This window comes from Tachypleus tridentatus, chromosome 9 (assembly GCF_004210375.1).
Source record: "Tachypleus tridentatus isolate NWPU-2018 chromosome 9, ASM421037v1, whole genome shotgun sequence".
In the NCBI taxonomy this organism is placed as follows: domain Eukaryota; kingdom Metazoa; phylum Arthropoda; class Merostomata; order Xiphosura; family Limulidae; genus Tachypleus; species Tachypleus tridentatus.
Window position 1 is genome coordinate 113,526,070 of NC_134833.1, and position 17,450 is coordinate 113,543,519.

General features: G+C 34.9%; 3 protein-coding genes across 15 annotated transcripts in view; all 3 read left to right on the plus strand.

Moving 5' to 3' along the window:
- LOC143226081 (uncharacterized) overlaps window positions 1-17,450 on the plus strand; it is a 67,949-nt gene that overhangs the window by 824 nt on the left and 49,675 nt on the right. For 3 of the 13 annotated variants that reach the window (XM_076456552.1, XM_076456557.1, XM_076456556.1), the window contains exons 1-2: window positions 5,365-5,523; window positions 12,482-12,533. Coding sequence is in view for 6 of the 13 variants with exons in the window: in XM_076456557.1 (XP_076312672.1) it covers window positions 12,503-12,533 (31 nt within the window). In the remaining 7 variants the exon portion in view is untranslated. Of the gene's footprint in view, window positions 1-5,364; window positions 5,524-9,479; window positions 9,608-12,481; window positions 12,534-17,450 lie in introns of those variants that run through there. The other 10 variants (XM_076456548.1, XM_076456559.1, XM_076456561.1 and 7 more) reach the window with 7 other exon arrangements.
- Window positions 783-1,530, plus strand: LOC143227455 (52 kDa repressor of the inhibitor of the protein kinase-like). The gene is made up of 2 exons (XM_076458899.1): window positions 783-1,455; window positions 1,496-1,530. The coding sequence occupies exons 1-2, from the start codon at window positions 783-785 to the stop codon at window positions 1,528-1,530; spliced, it is 708 nt and encodes a 235-aa protein (XP_076315014.1).
- LOC143227229 (uncharacterized) lies at window positions 1,560-2,096 on the plus strand. The gene has a single exon (XM_076458708.1). It carries the CDS (start codon window positions 1,581-1,583, stop codon window positions 2,091-2,093), a length of 513 nt encoding a protein of 170 aa, XP_076314823.1. The 5' UTR covers window positions 1,560-1,580; the 3' UTR covers window positions 2,094-2,096.

Sequence of the window (17,450 nt, forward strand, 5' to 3'; positions counted from 1 at the left end):
GCTTTACGCACAGCTTAGTTTGATGAAGTGAAAACACAACACAAAGTCATTTGATTTGAAACATATTACTAAAATTCCATGTGTTTCGTCTGGCCTTAATCAAGTTCCATGTTTAATAATCAGCCTATGTCCATAGTCCTGTAAAATTTTTGATAACCTGAAACCTAGACCTTATATGTGGAAAACTTGAACATTTTGTGTCTGCTCAGTTAAACATGGTTAATTTTGCCACTGGTAATAGATTCAGTGATTGTATCCACCCATCACATGGTCGGAAGATATTTTGGATTTAGCAGTGTGCAACTGCCGTATCCGCCACGTGGTCACATTCATGTGTGCGTTCTAACTGCGCGGGCGGTAGGGGGGGGGGGAAGAGGTACTCGCCTAATGGGTGTATGCCGCTCCAATAGGTTACTTTTTTTTTTCCCAAGAAAACCATAAACATGGGGTATGACTTGTGCCGGAAAATCCTTCAATATGCCCCCCCCCAATCCATTTTGACCTAAATATGGGTAAGTTTATCGCTCAAAATGATATTCTTACAGTTCTCGCCCGGAGTTCTCGCACCGATTCTCACCCTTATTGTCGCTCATGCTCGATGTGTACACGTTGCGCACACGCGTGATTTTTAAATTTCAAGTGCAGCATTTGAACATCACGGGTGTGCGCATGGCCCCGATCCCTCGCTGGCCGGTCGGCCGCACGCAGCTAACTAGATAGCTTCGTACGGACCGGCGCGGGATGGGTATGTTATCAGCCAGTGCTACGATGCCGGAGGTCCTATGGCTGGATCACGAAGAGGTGTTGCTGAACAAATCCTTAAAGATGCTCCTAAGGCACACTATACACATTGCCATGGGCATGCCTTAAATTTGGCAGTATATGTCACAACAAAAGGGTCTAAGTTGTTAGCTGATACCCTAGATATCACATACGAAATCTGCAAGCTTATAAAATTTTCACCAAAGCGTCAAGGTCTGCTCGAAAAAATAAAAGCTGACATCAACCTAGAAACAGCAGGTCTAAAGGTGATTTGCCCAACTCGCTGGACAGTTCGCAGCCAAAGCTTCGACCGCATCATTGCCAAATACGAAGCGCTTCTCTTGGAGTGGGACGTTTGTCTGGAAGATCGTCTAGACTCTGAAATGAGGGCACGAATAATAGGTATCAGATCCCAAATGGAGAAATTTGAGTACTTCTTCGCTCTTCATCTTGGTGTCGCCGTGTACTCTTTGACGGACAATTTGTCAAAAACATTGCAGAAGACCTGCATGTCTGCAGCACAGGGGCAACAAAATGCAAAACTGGTAGCAGGCGTTCTTGATAAAATGAGGAATGATGGTAATTTTGACAAGATATATGAAGAAGTGCACCGAAACACAATGGAGCTCAACAGTTCCGAACCTCAAATGCCAAGACAGAAGAGAGCGCCCAAGCGTTTTGAGGTAGGAACCGGTGAGCCATCGTTCCCGTCGTCTCCCAAGGAATTCTACAGAATGCAGTACTTTGAGGTTCTTGACCTTGCCATAAATGCAATCAACCTTCATTTTGATCAGCCAGGCTTCCAGGCGTATCGACATATGGAAGATCTCCTCTTGAAATGTCTTCGAGAAGAGGATACTCCTGATGAGCTGAAGTACTTGGCGGACAAATACGGTGATGATCTGGACATCCTTTCTCTCAAGGCACAACTACCTCTCCTCAATGGGCTGTTATGCGGTGACTCTGAAGATCGTCACTTTGAATGCTTCAACGACATTTATCTGGCCGTGAAGCAGCTAAAAGAACCTCAAAGATGCCTAATCTCGGAAGTGATAATTCTAGTCAAACTCTTGCTTGTTAACCCATCAACTAATGCTGTAGGAGAAAGGAGCTTCTCGACGGCCAGAAGACTCAAGACATGGCTACGATCAACAATGAACCAATCTCGTTTTAATAGTTTGGCAGTTCTTCACATGCACAAGGAACGCACAGCATCGTTATACCTCGTTTCTATTGCCAATGACTTTGTACAAAAGAATGACAGAAGGAAGGTGAAGCTCGGTGTATTCACGGAACACGACTTTGCTGGAGGAAGTTGCTCCCATCATTAGATCACATACGGTAATTTTACTCTTCCTTGGTGAAAGTGATTTGTATTTCTATCCATCGACGTACATCAGTTTATACTTTTGCGATATGATAATGAGGTCAGTAAAATTATGATATCAGTTTTCATATGAAATTTGATATATAAAGGTGAATAGGCCAGTAGAGCAACTGTGGCATTATTCATTTATATTTCCATTTTAAAATATCATTAATATAGCTATGCATTGATGAAGTAACGTGTCATCCATGTATATAATTTTACTGAGATACTAAGGCTAGCTCTATTTCGATTTTTTTCAGTCCTAAGTTTGTAAGCAACCTAAATGCATATTCATACTCAGTCCCCTTCCCCTCCCCGCAAACACAATCTGAAACGTCCCTAGTCCCTTGACAACAAACCTTGCGTCATCGCATCGAAACACATTTTACTTCATTAAATTTAGGTTAGCATCTAGCATCAGAATATCTCAATGAGGTTTGTTAAGTCTCTATTTAGAAAATTTCCTTGTAAGGACCTGCTAATGATAGTTGATGTTGCAGAATTTAAAGTAGCAAAGTTAAACAGTAATTTAAGATTAATTTAAGTCATACTGGAAGGCACAGAAAGAGAAAACCGATTTTATTATTATTTTTTTATAGTCCCCACTAGAAGAAGAACTGCTAACAGGGCCTCAGAATGGGTTATCAATATGATTAAAATCGAGGAGCTTCAGGGGACAGAGTCCCCTGAACCCCCGTCAGGGGCTTTGCCCCTGGACTCCGCCTGTTAGCCCCCCCACTCATAAAAACGTTCCGTGGTCCCTGGATATTGCATTTCAACTCAGGTCATGAGGTCCATTGAAGATGTCATGATATTCTATGTACAAGTCATGTAATCTCTGGCATTAAGAAGCTGTAAAACCTATACAATGCTGATCATAAAGTTCTTGAACGTGAGATGATAATTTCGCATTAGACAAATTTATGTCACACTTCCTCCATATTTCCTCAAAGGAGACTGCTAATGATGATCTTTGATGTGGAAGTACAAACTGTACAGCCTCACATCTTTGCTTTGGATTCTTCCTTTTAGTGTATTACTCCAAACCTATTAGATAAGGCAGCTACCCACTTTCAATGCTTGATAGTTCTTATGGATATCAGCTGGAATATTACCTAATATTGTTAAAGTTAGTCCTTTTAAATGAGTAGTGAGGTGAATAGCTCATTGTTCACTATTTCATCTATTCTTTTCAGAAATTATTTTAAAGTGAGCCTAATATGCATCCCATGATATCTTTTCATCTTAGTCCATTGGTTTAAATAAATTCTGTAGAGGCATGGCTGAGGTAGTCCAAAAATGTCTTGTAGTAACAGATTGCACAGCAGTAGTTGTGAAATGCTTAAGCCACATATGCTCTTTTATTCTACAATTTGCAGTAAATGTTGTTTCAGGTTGCAGTTCTTGGGAAGATACACAATGAGGTGTGGCTGGTTTAATTGTTGCATCAACAATTAATTTTCCAAATATTTTATTTTTTGTTCTTTTCTACCTTAAAGATTTAATTTTAAAAGTACTTCATGAAGTTTGTCATTACAGCATTTCTGTACTTTACTGATGTCTTTCTTCAATATTGTCATTGTATTTTATCTGTATATCTCCAGTTATTTGATCAGTATTTTCTTCTATCAGATTTATTTTAATCTTAGTTATTCTTTAAATACTTTGACTCTTTTTAACTTCTTTCTTAAATTTCTTTCTCTTCCTTTTAATTTGACCTGTTTCTTGTTGATTTTCTATCTCTTTCCTCTTTTAAATTTTCTGTTTCTTTCTTCTAGATCTTATGTCCCCTTCTTCTAAATATTTTAATTTTTTGTCTTATTTCTATAATTTGTAGTATCTTTCTTCTCGCCCCTCTTGTCTACGAATTTTTAGTAAAGCCACAATCTCAATCGTGGATTTGTTTGTTTGTATTTTCCACCAAAATAATCCCACGTCTGACAAAGATGTTTCAATGTGTAGTTTCGTTAAGTGAGTTTTCTCAATTATTGAAAAATCCAATCCACAATATCAAATCACTTTATTTATTCTTTAGTATTTACTACAGACTAATAATATTATTACTTGTTCACGTATATATTTCTTGACATCTAGTACTATTTCAAATTCAAAGCTAATTGATTGAGTAATTGAAAATAGCAATAACTAACAATGGTCAAGCATTTCAGTGAATGGCTGTCGTTCTGCCAACTGGTCACCTGCTGGTACAGCGGTAACTCTATGGATTTACAATACTAAAATCAAAGATTCGATTCCCCTCGGTGGACTCAGCAGATAGCCCGATGTGGCTTTGCTGTGAACACACACACGCACACACTGTGCCAGCTGAAAAGCTTGCTCAGTGCTTCACTAATTCTTGTATTTATAACGTAACCTTCTTTATAAATGCTTTGCAAATCCTCTCGATCACTTATATCCATAAATGTCCTAGTGATTCTACAGGGTGGCTCGTAAGTCCCTACCCATCCATATCTTATGTATCCAGTGTATCTGCGTGCAGTCCCTCATTCTCGCTGCATAATATTATGCGACGCCATGTTACAATACGCTCTTCAAGTGTAAATGGGCTTACATCGGCCATATTTCTCTGAGAAAAAAGATACAAATTTATAATGCATGCGTAATTGAATATAACATAATAACATATGGATGGGTAGGGCCTTACGGGTCACCCTGTAGAGCCACTTTTGAAAAAGTTATGCGATCTTAACGTTATAAGTCCTCCAGCGAACAACTAAATTAAAATATTGCAAATATAGTTTATAACAATAACAAAGCCTGTCCCAGTATCTGAAACATTAAATTTGATGTATATATATATATATATATATATATATTAGAAGTTTAAACATTCTTTCATTATACTGGTCTCTCTATTTCTAAGGTTTGAATTTATGCCTGTTTATATCGCCAATCACGCCACTTAAGTACTCTTCTTTTTTAACATAAATTATAGCAAAACTACCAAAGGTTTCCTAAGAGTTATACAAAAAATTTGAGATTGGTCAATACATACCACGTGACCGTATTTAGGTTGGGGCTACAGGGGGCTCAGCCTCAATGCCCATGGTCTTAATGAGGGTCCATTGATAATTTTATTCTATGAAACATTACACAAAAAATGATGAGCTCCTGGAGCCATACAACCTTAAATTTGCCACAGGCGAAATTCACAGTATTAATTAGGAAACATCAGTGAATATTCACTTGAAAATTATATGTGTTTGAATATATATATATATATTTACGGACAGATAGTAACAAATAAATACTCCAAATAACCATAATTTGAGACTATTCTACAGCAAAGGATCATATGTGACCCTACTCTTAAGTCTAAACTATGAAAGCTGTCGCGAGTGTTACAAAGGGTAAGAACAAACTGAAAAAAGGTACTTGTTTAAGAGATTCTTTACAGAATATTTTACGTGTGCATATGAAAGCGAATACTATAACAATTGATAAATAAAAATAAGCAACTAACCGTCGAAAACTTAAGGGGTTGTTTTCTTTGGGAAGAGGAGAGGGCAACAGCCACTGAACAGTTTTGAGGTTCTTTTACAAGTTACAAAACAGTGCTGAAATTTATCGTCACAGTTCACGACCTTACGAAGATCGTAAAAATAAGTTGGATTTAATGAGAATATGAAGTCTGTAACATCTTATATTAATTTTAGCTTTACAATTTTTATTTTTCACCGTGAACGTCTGTTTATATTAATAAGAGTTGTTATTTGAAACAAAAACGTTTTTATTTACACTGTATGTCTTCAATTTGTCACAATTGGATAATTAAAAAAATATATCCAGGCCTATTATACTTATAGCTTATTTTATTTCCTTTCAGATTCATTGTGTATATTGTCGAACTAAATTATGCAGATTTGCAACGTCCTTCTCTTGTTTTTAATTAATTACAAGGTACTGCCTTTGGTTTAACGCAGAGTGACAACAATTAGGCCTACTACTAATACAACCACCATTGTTGCACAGTATCCCAGCGAGTGATACGTATCAGTCACAGCACAAACCCAAAGGTGCAGGTGTGGACGATTGTGATTTACTTGTTTGGCCTTATAAATAATCGATATGTGTTACGCTTGTGCCATGCGTAAACCCGCAAAAACATTTAAAATTTTAAAAATTTTCATTGGGCATTGAGATTAAGTAATTATTGTGATAGCTGCTGGTTTAAAACTAGCAAAAAAACCACAAAACACTAGAACTTTGTAGAATAATTAATTATGAAACCAATGTAATAGCTATCTTTTGATGTTTTGTACCCCTAACAGGTTTCAGATACAAACATCTTTCATAATTAATAACTGGAAGAATAAGATTTAATGAATGCGTAACTTGTGGGAACAACAATCCATAAATTACTTTACAATGTAAGAAAATTCAAGATGATACAAGATCAGTCAGACCACCAGGGAAACTTCCTCACCAAAACAACAAAATTAAATTTAAACTAAATCCATTGAAATCTATATATACAAAAGACACATATCAGGCAAACAATTACAGATGTGTATAACTTTGATCAGAAATACTTTTTATGAAAACAATTTATATATCAATTTTATAAACTGAAGTGGCTTACTCTTAACTGCAAAGTTTGTATTTCCTGCCTTTTTTCCATCTAAATAGACTGCCAATGGGAAAAATGTATGAACCTCTAAGAATTTTGTAAATCTAAACTTTTCTTTTTGTAGCATGAGGGGATGATCTTGGTGGGCAGACTTGACTTTTGCCACTTAGCATTATTATTTTCTTCATTGGTACATATGTGAAAGAAGTATATGGTTGAGTTCAGTTAAATATCTGTATCTTCCAAGCATTCCTAAATCTTGTCCATGTAAAGAAATTAATTTTTTTGTCATTCTTAATCACAATACATTGCTTATGTTCTTTTTTCTGGCTTAACAATTTCTTCATAGGAATGCCTCAACTCTTCTGTTTAAGTCAATTCTATTCTTTCCACATGTGTAGTCTTAAGAGTCTGTCTTTTTGCTTACCTTCTTAAGTATCTGTTCCTGCCATTATATGTAAATCAACTTTCTTTTTTTTTTAGCGACTACTTGAACTAAGTGAAAGGTGAATTACTTGTAAACTTGGATTCTTCCCATGATGGGTGGGGTTTGTATACCCAGAACTATGTATGAACTGACACTTAAACTGCAATGAAACATGTAAAATTTGGCTAGCTTGCATCCAAAAATCAGTATCATGCAAAGAAAAGGTATCCATATTTTTCTTTGAAAAGGTGGCTAGTTGTATTTCACATAATTTCACCCCAATAAACTGTGAAGGATAATGATATTATAACATGCTTCCTGAGTTTAAATCAGTAGTGTCATTGCCAAGCTACAACACTGCTAACAGTTGTTCATTGGTGGTTTTTGTATATATGTGCATTTATTTTGGTCAATAGTACATTAGGAACTTAAGAAATGGATACAAAGTACACACAAGAAAGAACAAGCAACATGGAAACCCCAATGCAATTAACATGCACATGCATGCAACCAAATCCATAGATGCTGTACCAGAAAGGTTTGGTGATATGATTAACATTTCAAAATTTGAAGATATAGGCAATTTGTACTTTGATAAGCTAGGTTCAAAATGTGGTGCTCAGTATGATGTGGACAGTTTATCCTTACAGAAAGGACACCACAAAGTTTTTTATCTTGATATAGCTGTTCCAAAAACTATGAGTTGAGAAGATGCTCAGGAAATTACAAGCAGATTAGATGCTTAAGTCCAGACTTCTAACAGTTTTTAGATAAAGACCTAGGCACCCAATTGCTTGATAAATGGAAGAAGTGGCAAGTATCTGTGGTCAGTTGTTAGCATGTCACTGCATAAGAAGGCAAAATGCTATAGCTACTACAGGGTGGGATGTAGATGATTTTCAAAAGGAATTAATGCATTTTTTTTCATTGTGGTGTGTATAATAAGTACCACAAACTTTTAAGCTGAACAGATGCTCACTTAATTAGAGGCAGATCATCTGCAGGTACAAAACTTCCATAGTTTCTAGAGAAAGAGCTGTGTTTTGCTCAATTATATAATAACTTCTATCAGAGGACTTGTTAAGTATCTCTTGTAAAAATTACAGTTACCATAGTTTATCATAATTATGAGTGATAGACAAAAAATTAAAAAAAAACTATAACTAATCTGCATTAAGTCATTAGTTGGGTGTTTGTACTATTAACTGATGTTTTTTTACTTTGTGCTAAGCAGAAACAGTGGTAGATATATTTGAATAATTTTCAAGATAACACTGATTGGTAAGGAAAAAAAACAAGAGAACAAGTGTGTCAATTGGAGCTCCCAATTGCATTAATAATGTTTCTAGATATTCATCCAAAACTTAACAATACACTAAATATCCAGGTATTGATTTTGCAATGAGACCAATACCTCAAAGGGATGGTTTTCCAGTGCCACATCTTCAATCAAATTGTGAAACAGGAATGTTAACCCAAAAATAACACAGTGAATCATTTTCAACTAGTAATTCTATTCCTGTCACATCTTAACATAAACTCTCTCAACTGATCACACAAGAAGGTTTAAATGATCTGATTTGTAACTTGTCTCTACCAAAACACCATGGAGAATGTTTTGGTTCTCATTTACAGCAATGAAATTTATTAACTCCAGGAAGTAGAGTTTCAGTTTACCAAAGTTACCCTCAAAGTCTTGCTTCTCACTACAGCAAATGTTAATGTACTAATGCAAGGATTAGCTACTGAACATCATTGTCAAGAATGAAAACTTTTTATTGACTCCTCTACAGTTAACATGAAAACTGTACTTTTGCAAATCTCCTGTTGCTCATGCTCTGAACATGAAAGAAATTCGTCAAAGCATTCAGAATATACCTGGGGCCATCAAAAATGTCCACCATAGGTGTAAAATGTGCAGTGAGCTAAAAGTTATTGCACTGTTACTTTCTGTATCTCTGGGATTTACAAGGTGATAAATATAATTTCAAAAAGAAGGAGTGGTCAATCAGAAAGAATTAAATATCAGGGAAACTATTGAGTATTAACCTTTAGTGAGTCCTCTAAACGTGTTTCTGCCCTAACTTCATATTAATTAAACTTGTACTCATGAAAAATTTTGTAAAAGGAATGAACAAAAATGGTAATGGTTTCTAATATCTGATTAACAAGTTTCCAAAGTTAGTGAAGCAAATATAAAAGTGGATATCTTTGTTGGGCAATGGATTCGGGAAGTACTATTGAATGATAATTTTGAAATAGTACTCAATAAAAAAAACACAAGCTTGCTGCATTAAATATTATTCACACTGGCTATCGAAATTTCTTAGGAAATCACAGGGATGAAAACTGTGCTGTGATGATTGATGACATGCTGAAGAACTACAGGGGTCTAAGATGGACTTTTTACACTTCCATTTAGACTTTTTTTCCAAATGATATAGGTTTAGTGGGCATGGTGAGCACTTTCATCATAATATTTTTATAATACAACAGTGTTATCAAGAATAATGGATTTATGTAATGATGGAAGATTACTGTTAGTTCTTAAAGTGTGAAACTGAAAGCACATAAATGATGCAACATTTATAATAAAAATAATACAACAGTGCAAGTTTTGAACATACCTGAATGTATTTTCAGTATATAATCGTATTACACTCATTGCTTTGTTAAACTGGTATTATTGTTATTATGTATTATGTTTGAACTTTCTTTAAGGTAATTTTCAATGAATAAATAAAGTTATAAAAAAGTTATTGTAATGAATATTTTGGATAAATCTAACATAAATCAAAAGCTAGAGGTGATTAGCAATTTTTGACATAATGTTTAGAATCAGCATCATTAAATTACTCAGAAACAGTTGTATTTTTTTCTGGTAGCTTGGAAAATTTTCTTTTGTTTTCAAGTGAAATTTTTATACAATATATTCATCTATTGACAAAATGCTAATGATCATAAATAGCTAAAGAGTGCCTGAAACACTTTTAAAAATAGGAAATTTGTGGTCACCCTTTGCATTGTCATCAGTGTCTGCATTTTTGTAGACTGATCATTGTATTCTCCCCCATCTTCCCTTCATCTAGTGGAGTATAGGAGGCCTTGTTGCTTACCAGTGAATCACAGTTGTATAATAAAATGGATGGAGTGGATCTACAACATTGCAGTTCACTACTCTGGATAAGATCCCTTGATCTACCATTGACTGGGTGACAGTTCCAGTGAATGGTTTTGGATTTGAATAGAACCAGTTGACTTAAGTTCTCACACCTGTGTTGGTTGTGATTGTTCATTCTACCTCAGTTGCATGATATTGTTTCCTGCACTCTACTTCTGTGTAGTGAGTCCCAGAAATTGATGTTGCATGGATCCAGCTCAATTTGTCTAAGGTCCACGTTTCTTCAGGTAGTCAGCCAATCATTTTTGTGCAATCCTATCTGTGTTTGATGTTGTGTGAATGCTGTGTAGTTCTTCTGGTGTTACACCTCATTAAGGTTCACTCTCAAAGGCTGATGCTCTGGAGAGTGGAACTAGTCTGATTGGTTTTGCTATTTTCTAATCATCTGTGGGTAAAAAGAAAAAAGAAATTCTAAAGTAGTACATTCACATTGTAAAAAAGTTTCAAACAAATTTATTGTCATCATTAGATACTGTGCCAGGGACAAGTTAAGGATCAGGAGAGTGGAACAAAAGCCATGGTAAACTCAGCATACTCTCAGCTGTAACTAGATCAATACTCTGTCCCCCTTGTGTGACAATCATACTGCCCTTTCAGGTATTCCATACCTTATAAAGCTAGAGAATGAAAAAGGTATTCAAGCTATTTCATACAAAGATGTATGGTAAAGTTGCCAGATACAGCAACTGCAGATTTCTCTTTGATCAGGCTGCAGAAGTAGGTCTGGGTAACATTTGTCCTCATACACTAGATGGATTATGGAAACCTGTTGGGGAAAATGGTGTGCTTTAGTCATGATAGTCTTTTAATGATACTTTTTGTAATGGCAAATTTATTTCAGGGATAATGTTAAGATGCACAGCCATCAGATAGAACTTAACCAGTCATGGTGACATCAAATGTAACATGTTGAGCTCAAAAATTGTTTTAATATAATATACTCGACTCTCTGTATAATGTATGAGCTTCTTTGCTTTTACTTAACTGTAGACCTCAGCAACTATTTATTCTCTCTAGTTATGATTCAGCAATGGCTTCACTTTCTTATCTCCATTCATGCCTGAATAATTTTCTTTTTTGATAGTAAAAATAGTAAGCATTTAATGTGCAAAGTGCTGACTTAAGCACATTATTTGACATTTTTCTTAGAAAGTAATTACTTTGATTTCAAAAAATTATTGTTTAATACAAGTCGGGTAACAGTGCACTCGAAAAATTGATACAAGTGATTTTTTTTTATTGAATTTTATCCTTATGAAAGCACAGTTAAAATGTTGGTATTAAAGAATTGCATTATTATGTAAGTTTAAATGTTTCTCTTCAAGTAAGTTTTTACTTTGTATTAATACAGATGATTCGTGTATAACTCCCCAGGATTGTCCCTAAAATAAAGATAAATCTCAAGACTTGTACCAAGTAAAGTTATTAGTGAAACTAATACATAAACCAAAAATTATTTTTAATGATTCTATTATCTAATAAAAATTATAACATGCATGCAACGTTCTAAAGTCACAGAATTTGCTGTAGAACAAATTATTTCAAAATGTAAATGCATGCAGTATATTAACAAGCACTATTTTACTAATATAATTTATGTTCATTAGATCTGTATAAGGTAAGAGAAAATAATTAACGAGTGTTCTTTTGTATATGTGTCAACACAGTAACCTACATATGCAATTGAAGCAACTAACTGGTCTTTCATAACTGTTTTTCCCAAGAAAAGTATCTCATTTGTAGAGTAGTTGATCTTTGTAAATATATATATATACAGTTCACCTTGTGGGAAGCCAAGTTAATGAACACTGTATATGTTAAATGTTTTGTTGTTATTCTTACTACAAGAAAAGAGGAATTAATGTTTTCTTGAATGAATTTAATGCTCTATTAAATTCTGAATAGTTATTTCAGCCAAAGTAATTATCCAGTAGTATATCTGAAATATTTTTGCAATTCTCAAATATATATATTGTTTTTAAAAATAAAATGTTAAGAGATGTATGCATAAGTAACTGTGATCAGTTGAATTCTTGACTAAAAAATGTGGTAGCTCAGGAGCTCTGTATAAACCTAAAGTTACTGATAATTGTATAGGTAATAGTACCATATTAACTTTGTGACCCTAATAATTTTTTTCTTACAATGTAGTGACATTTATAAAACAGAAAAATGACATCTATGAAAAAATTCAAGACATTTGGTAAGAGTTTGTTTGACTGTGTTTTTTATATATATTATACTTGACTTATATAGGTAAAATAGTAAATAAAATTGCTTAATGTATAATTGACTAACGATTAATCAATTTATTAAATTCTACTAATTGATAAGCACTAACTGCATCCCAACATTTTTCCATTTCATTTCCATATTGAAAACATTTCTTGGCAAGTAAAACTTTTGAATGATAAAGAAAAAAGTGAAAAGTTTAGTTCTATTTATACAGACATTAGTTTGATTTTATATAAGTTTTGAGTTAAATATTTAAGTTCAAAGTAAATGCCAGAAAACTGAAATAAAAGCGTAAATACAACAACAGGACAATTAAGGCATCACTTTTTTGTTATATCTGTATATTACTGTGTGTTTAAAAATTATATAATATGTTCATGCTCTGTATTGCAAGAGATGTGTTTTAAACTAGTTTTTTTTTACCCCATTATTTGAATTAGCATTCCATAACCAAGACAGTCTTATCTGTGTTATAATAACATTTTGATATCTTATGTTATTAAGTATTATCTTGGATTTTAATAATAAATAAGATAGTAACATAATGTTGAAAACTTCTACTCAAAGGAAAGTAAAGTATCTTGGTGTACTTGCATTGTCTGAAACACCTTGAATTGGGTGAGGTCGTTTAATACATACATATTCAAGAAAATATTTAATGCAGTTCATGATTCATAAATTTGACAGATAATGAGAGACTGAATTCTCAGTGTTCTAGAAGTACTTTATATTTTAACAAATTTCAACATATTATGGGTCAAATTTGAACAAAAATCCAATAGAATGAGCAAAAAATCTAAGTGGTAAATTAGAGTGTAAGAAAGTGTAAATTCTACATAATTATGCAAATTAGCATGTAACAAAAATAAAACAAATGTAACTTTTAATTTTTGAAAAAAACATATTTTAAGTTTAATCAAAACTTTGGATGAGTCATTGAGGTGGATTTTAAATATAAAAACTGTGTGAAAATACTATACTTAAAATTATTTAAGTCGTAAAAATTCTATACTATATAGTCAGAAATGCATAAAGTTCAGTATTTTGATACAGTACTTACCTCATTTCATAAAATTAGCTATTCTTGTTCATTGCTGCTTTTGCAAACTTTTTCATGTAAGCCACAAGCCTTCTGCTTCCTCTTATTGGAATTTCAAGATTTTAACATTTCTTTCTTGTAAACCATCATATATCACTTCCTCACCAACAGGAGCATGGCATGCTCATGTGACTCTAGATTCCTCTACTGAACTATAACTTCTTGTTTGGCAACTCTTGGGTTTGGACAAACTCTGTTGTTTGTTTCCTTACAAAGTTGTTGTTTTTTAAATGGATTTGCTTTTATTCAGCCTGTTTCTTCAATTGCTATCTATCAGTTACCTACAGTTACAAGAGAAAGTGTTTGTACCCCTGCATCATGAGTATTTTTTTTCCTCATAACTTAAAAAGTATCAAGATTAGGATAATGAAAGTACAGTATATTATAAATATTATACTAACACACATCTACATAAATTTTTATGTAAATTGAGTGACAAATAAACTGTTTATAAACAAATAACCAAACATAGCAGGAGCAGAAAGTGTTCATGCGTCTACTTTAATGGTCAGTTTTGCAGCTTTTCAGGTGAATTACTTGGCACAGTCTCTCCTCATAACCCTCCATGATCGTTTGACAATACTCGACTGGTACTTTCTTCCGTTCGTCCTTACAGAAGGCCTCCAACTCTTGCAAGTTTTTCGGATGACACTGATGAGCCCTGGTCTTCAACTCATGTCAAACGTTGTCATTTCGGTTGAGATCGGGTGACTGCGATAGCCACTCCAGAACACTTATATGGTTCCTCTGCAACCAGGATTGCACAAATTTCAATGTGTGCTTAGGGTCATTGTCGTGTTGGAAGATCCAACGATGCTCAATTCTGAACGAATTCTGAAGTTAACATTTCCACTTTGGGGGTTACTCATGTACTTTCCATTACTCACAAGATTAGTTTTTCCATTTTGTGCTGCTGTCTTTATGTGAACTTTTTATGATGTATACTATAAGCATTCCACACACTCCTTTATTACAACATGTCTCTTATGTAAATCATCATGTATCATCTCTCCATCATTAGGAGTGTACTGCTGTCACATGAAACATGTGACTCCCTCTGTGTGCCACTACCAAACCATCCAAATCTACTCCTTGAAATGGTTTAACTTAATTTAATTTCCTCTATTTCAAGAATTTTTATCCACTTTTGCTTTTAAAAGTGTTTGATTTACTGTTCTTTTGCCGAGAAAGATTTTGCTTGTTTGTTTTGCATCAAGCATTAATTATGAAGTAAACCTTACCACTTTGGGTACACCTCATTCGTTTGATGCCATAATTCAGACCACAGGAGTAAACAACCTGATGGTGGATTTTTTGGCCTTTCTTCACAGGGAGATTGAACATTATATGGCACAGTCTTTGTTTTCTCCTGTTTCCCCTTTTCCTCCTGACCCTTTTGAGTCTGGCCAGGCTGATAAGGAATTTGATCGTTTGTCTCCACCCTTCTAGAGTTTGCCTTGCCTTCTCAAACCTACTTTGGTATTGTGTTAGGCCCTTATTGACTCTCTCAGTTTTCAATTCTCAGGCACAGGACATTTTGTCTGTTGCTTCTATTTATTATGACACACATCCTTCCCTATTACATGATTCTGCCTCCCAACTGTATTTAGCTTTTTCCCCTGTCCCCTGATATTTGGGTTCACACTGAATGTTTCACCTCCCAGTTAGTTGACAGAATTGGTATGCCCCATCTCCTGCTGGCTTTGGATCAGTCCATCCTCTTTTATTGTAAGGTGAACTGTTCATATCTGGAACAACAGTTGTTGGGTTCAATTTTGCCTGTTTGTCTGTGAGGAAACATTCACTTCATGTCAACATCCTCAAACTCCTTGCTATCACACAGGCTTAGGATCACTTTCTTTCCATTTCCAGAGATTGTTTGGTCATTCTGACAACTCAACATTGGTGGCTCATATTAATCACCAAGGTGGCATCTACTCAAAATCCCAGGGTTTTATAACACTGGATCTTCTTTTTTGGGCTCATGATTAACACATTTGTTTGATGGTGTGTCATGTGCTCTCAACTTTGTGGGGAATTTTCTTTCCTGACCTGACTAGGTTTACCCAGTGCAGTGATCCCTTCATCCCCTTTGTTTTTGATGCTTTGTGATCAATGGGGTATTGATAGATTTGCCACCACTCTAAATCACAAATTACCTTTGTTTTGGTACCACACCTCCCATCCTTGGGCTTTGGCTGTAGATGCCTGCAGCCTCACTACCCCTGCATGACATGAGTAAAGCAGAAGGCGATAGCTGCCCACCCTCCAATGCCTTGATTGAATAAATTGGTATGTTGTGCTTGTCAGAATAAGGTTTCTTTATCACCCATTGCATTGTCTTGGGTATAGCTCTTTCTCTTGGCTTTCCGATACTGTTCCCCCATCCTCTTTATCCAGTAGAGTATGAGAGTTCTTAGCAGTTACCAATTCCAAGCTGCTGGGGTGGTTGATTATGGAAACATCCTAGTGGATAATTACACTGTGTAACACAATTTTTGTTCCTGGACAGTATATGTTATTTTTTAATTGATTATGTTGTAAAAGCACAAAAAAATGGCCATTGTTCCCTTCGAACTTTGCTTTTGTGACCTGGATAATGAAATTCAGAAACTAACCTATTTTCTATGTAAAAACGGGCAAATTTGCACATTTTTATTTACATAAGGTCTGAATAAAACAACATATGAATCAAGATTTACATTTATTTATACTAAAGTTGTACAAAAATGTTTAGAAGTGAGTATTTTTTCGAGATTAGCGACTGTAATGTAAATCAGTTTCGCATATCAGCCCTCAAATACAGTCTCCCATCATGTTTTTGTTGTATGCTCCCAGGTCACAAAAGCAAAGTTTGAAGAGAAAAATGGGTCTTTTCCATTTACTTTAGGCATAAGCAATTGGGAAATAACTCTTTCTGCCTAGGAACAAAAAAAAATAAAAATTTTGTTACATGGTGTTATTCAATTCAGAGTAGGGCAGTGGTGTTCTGCTGGTGTAGAAGGCATACCATCCTCTGAATTTAGTGACACATACCACAGAGTGAGTTGTATCAATGCAGTTCACCCCTTCAATCAGTTTGGTATCCTCATTCTACCTTTAAGCAGATTTTAGCACCCAGATATCAAGTAAACCAATCAACTTAAGTCCTCACACAAGTTTGGGATTGCCCATCTTGATTTTGCCTTCTGTGTAGTGGGTCATGGAGAGTATACTCGGAACTTTTCTATTTTTGTTGTTTGAAAGGAATATTATTGACTTTTGGATGTTTCTTACCAGTCACACAGTTGCATGCAACAGACTTCCCTTGGATATGGGATGACACCTCCTCATATCTCTGACTCAGTGCTACTCCTTTGTTATGGGTTGAGATCACTGTTTTCCTCATATTCATGATTTTAGGGGTTGAGGTGAAGCCAGTATGATTTTCATTATTCCCCTGCATGGATGTTGACACCCAGCAAGGACATTTGGGATATATTTGACTTACCAAGCACTAGCCATACAATATCAAGGGACACATCCTTCATTACCCACTTTATTTCTGTGGGATTGGGTTTCCATATTTCTCCTGTTGGGATAATTTTCCTGACTTATCTCCCACATGGATATGCTCCCTTTCTTTTCTTCCATGTTTGTTTCCAGCTGATCTTGGAAAGGAACTACCTGGTTCAGAAGTAGTGTGGTACTCTTTTTCTGATTATCTGATCTGGTTCTCTTATCTACAGAAGCATGCTTTGGACTTTTTCAGAAGGATATATCTGCTCTTCTTTCTCACAAGTCAAT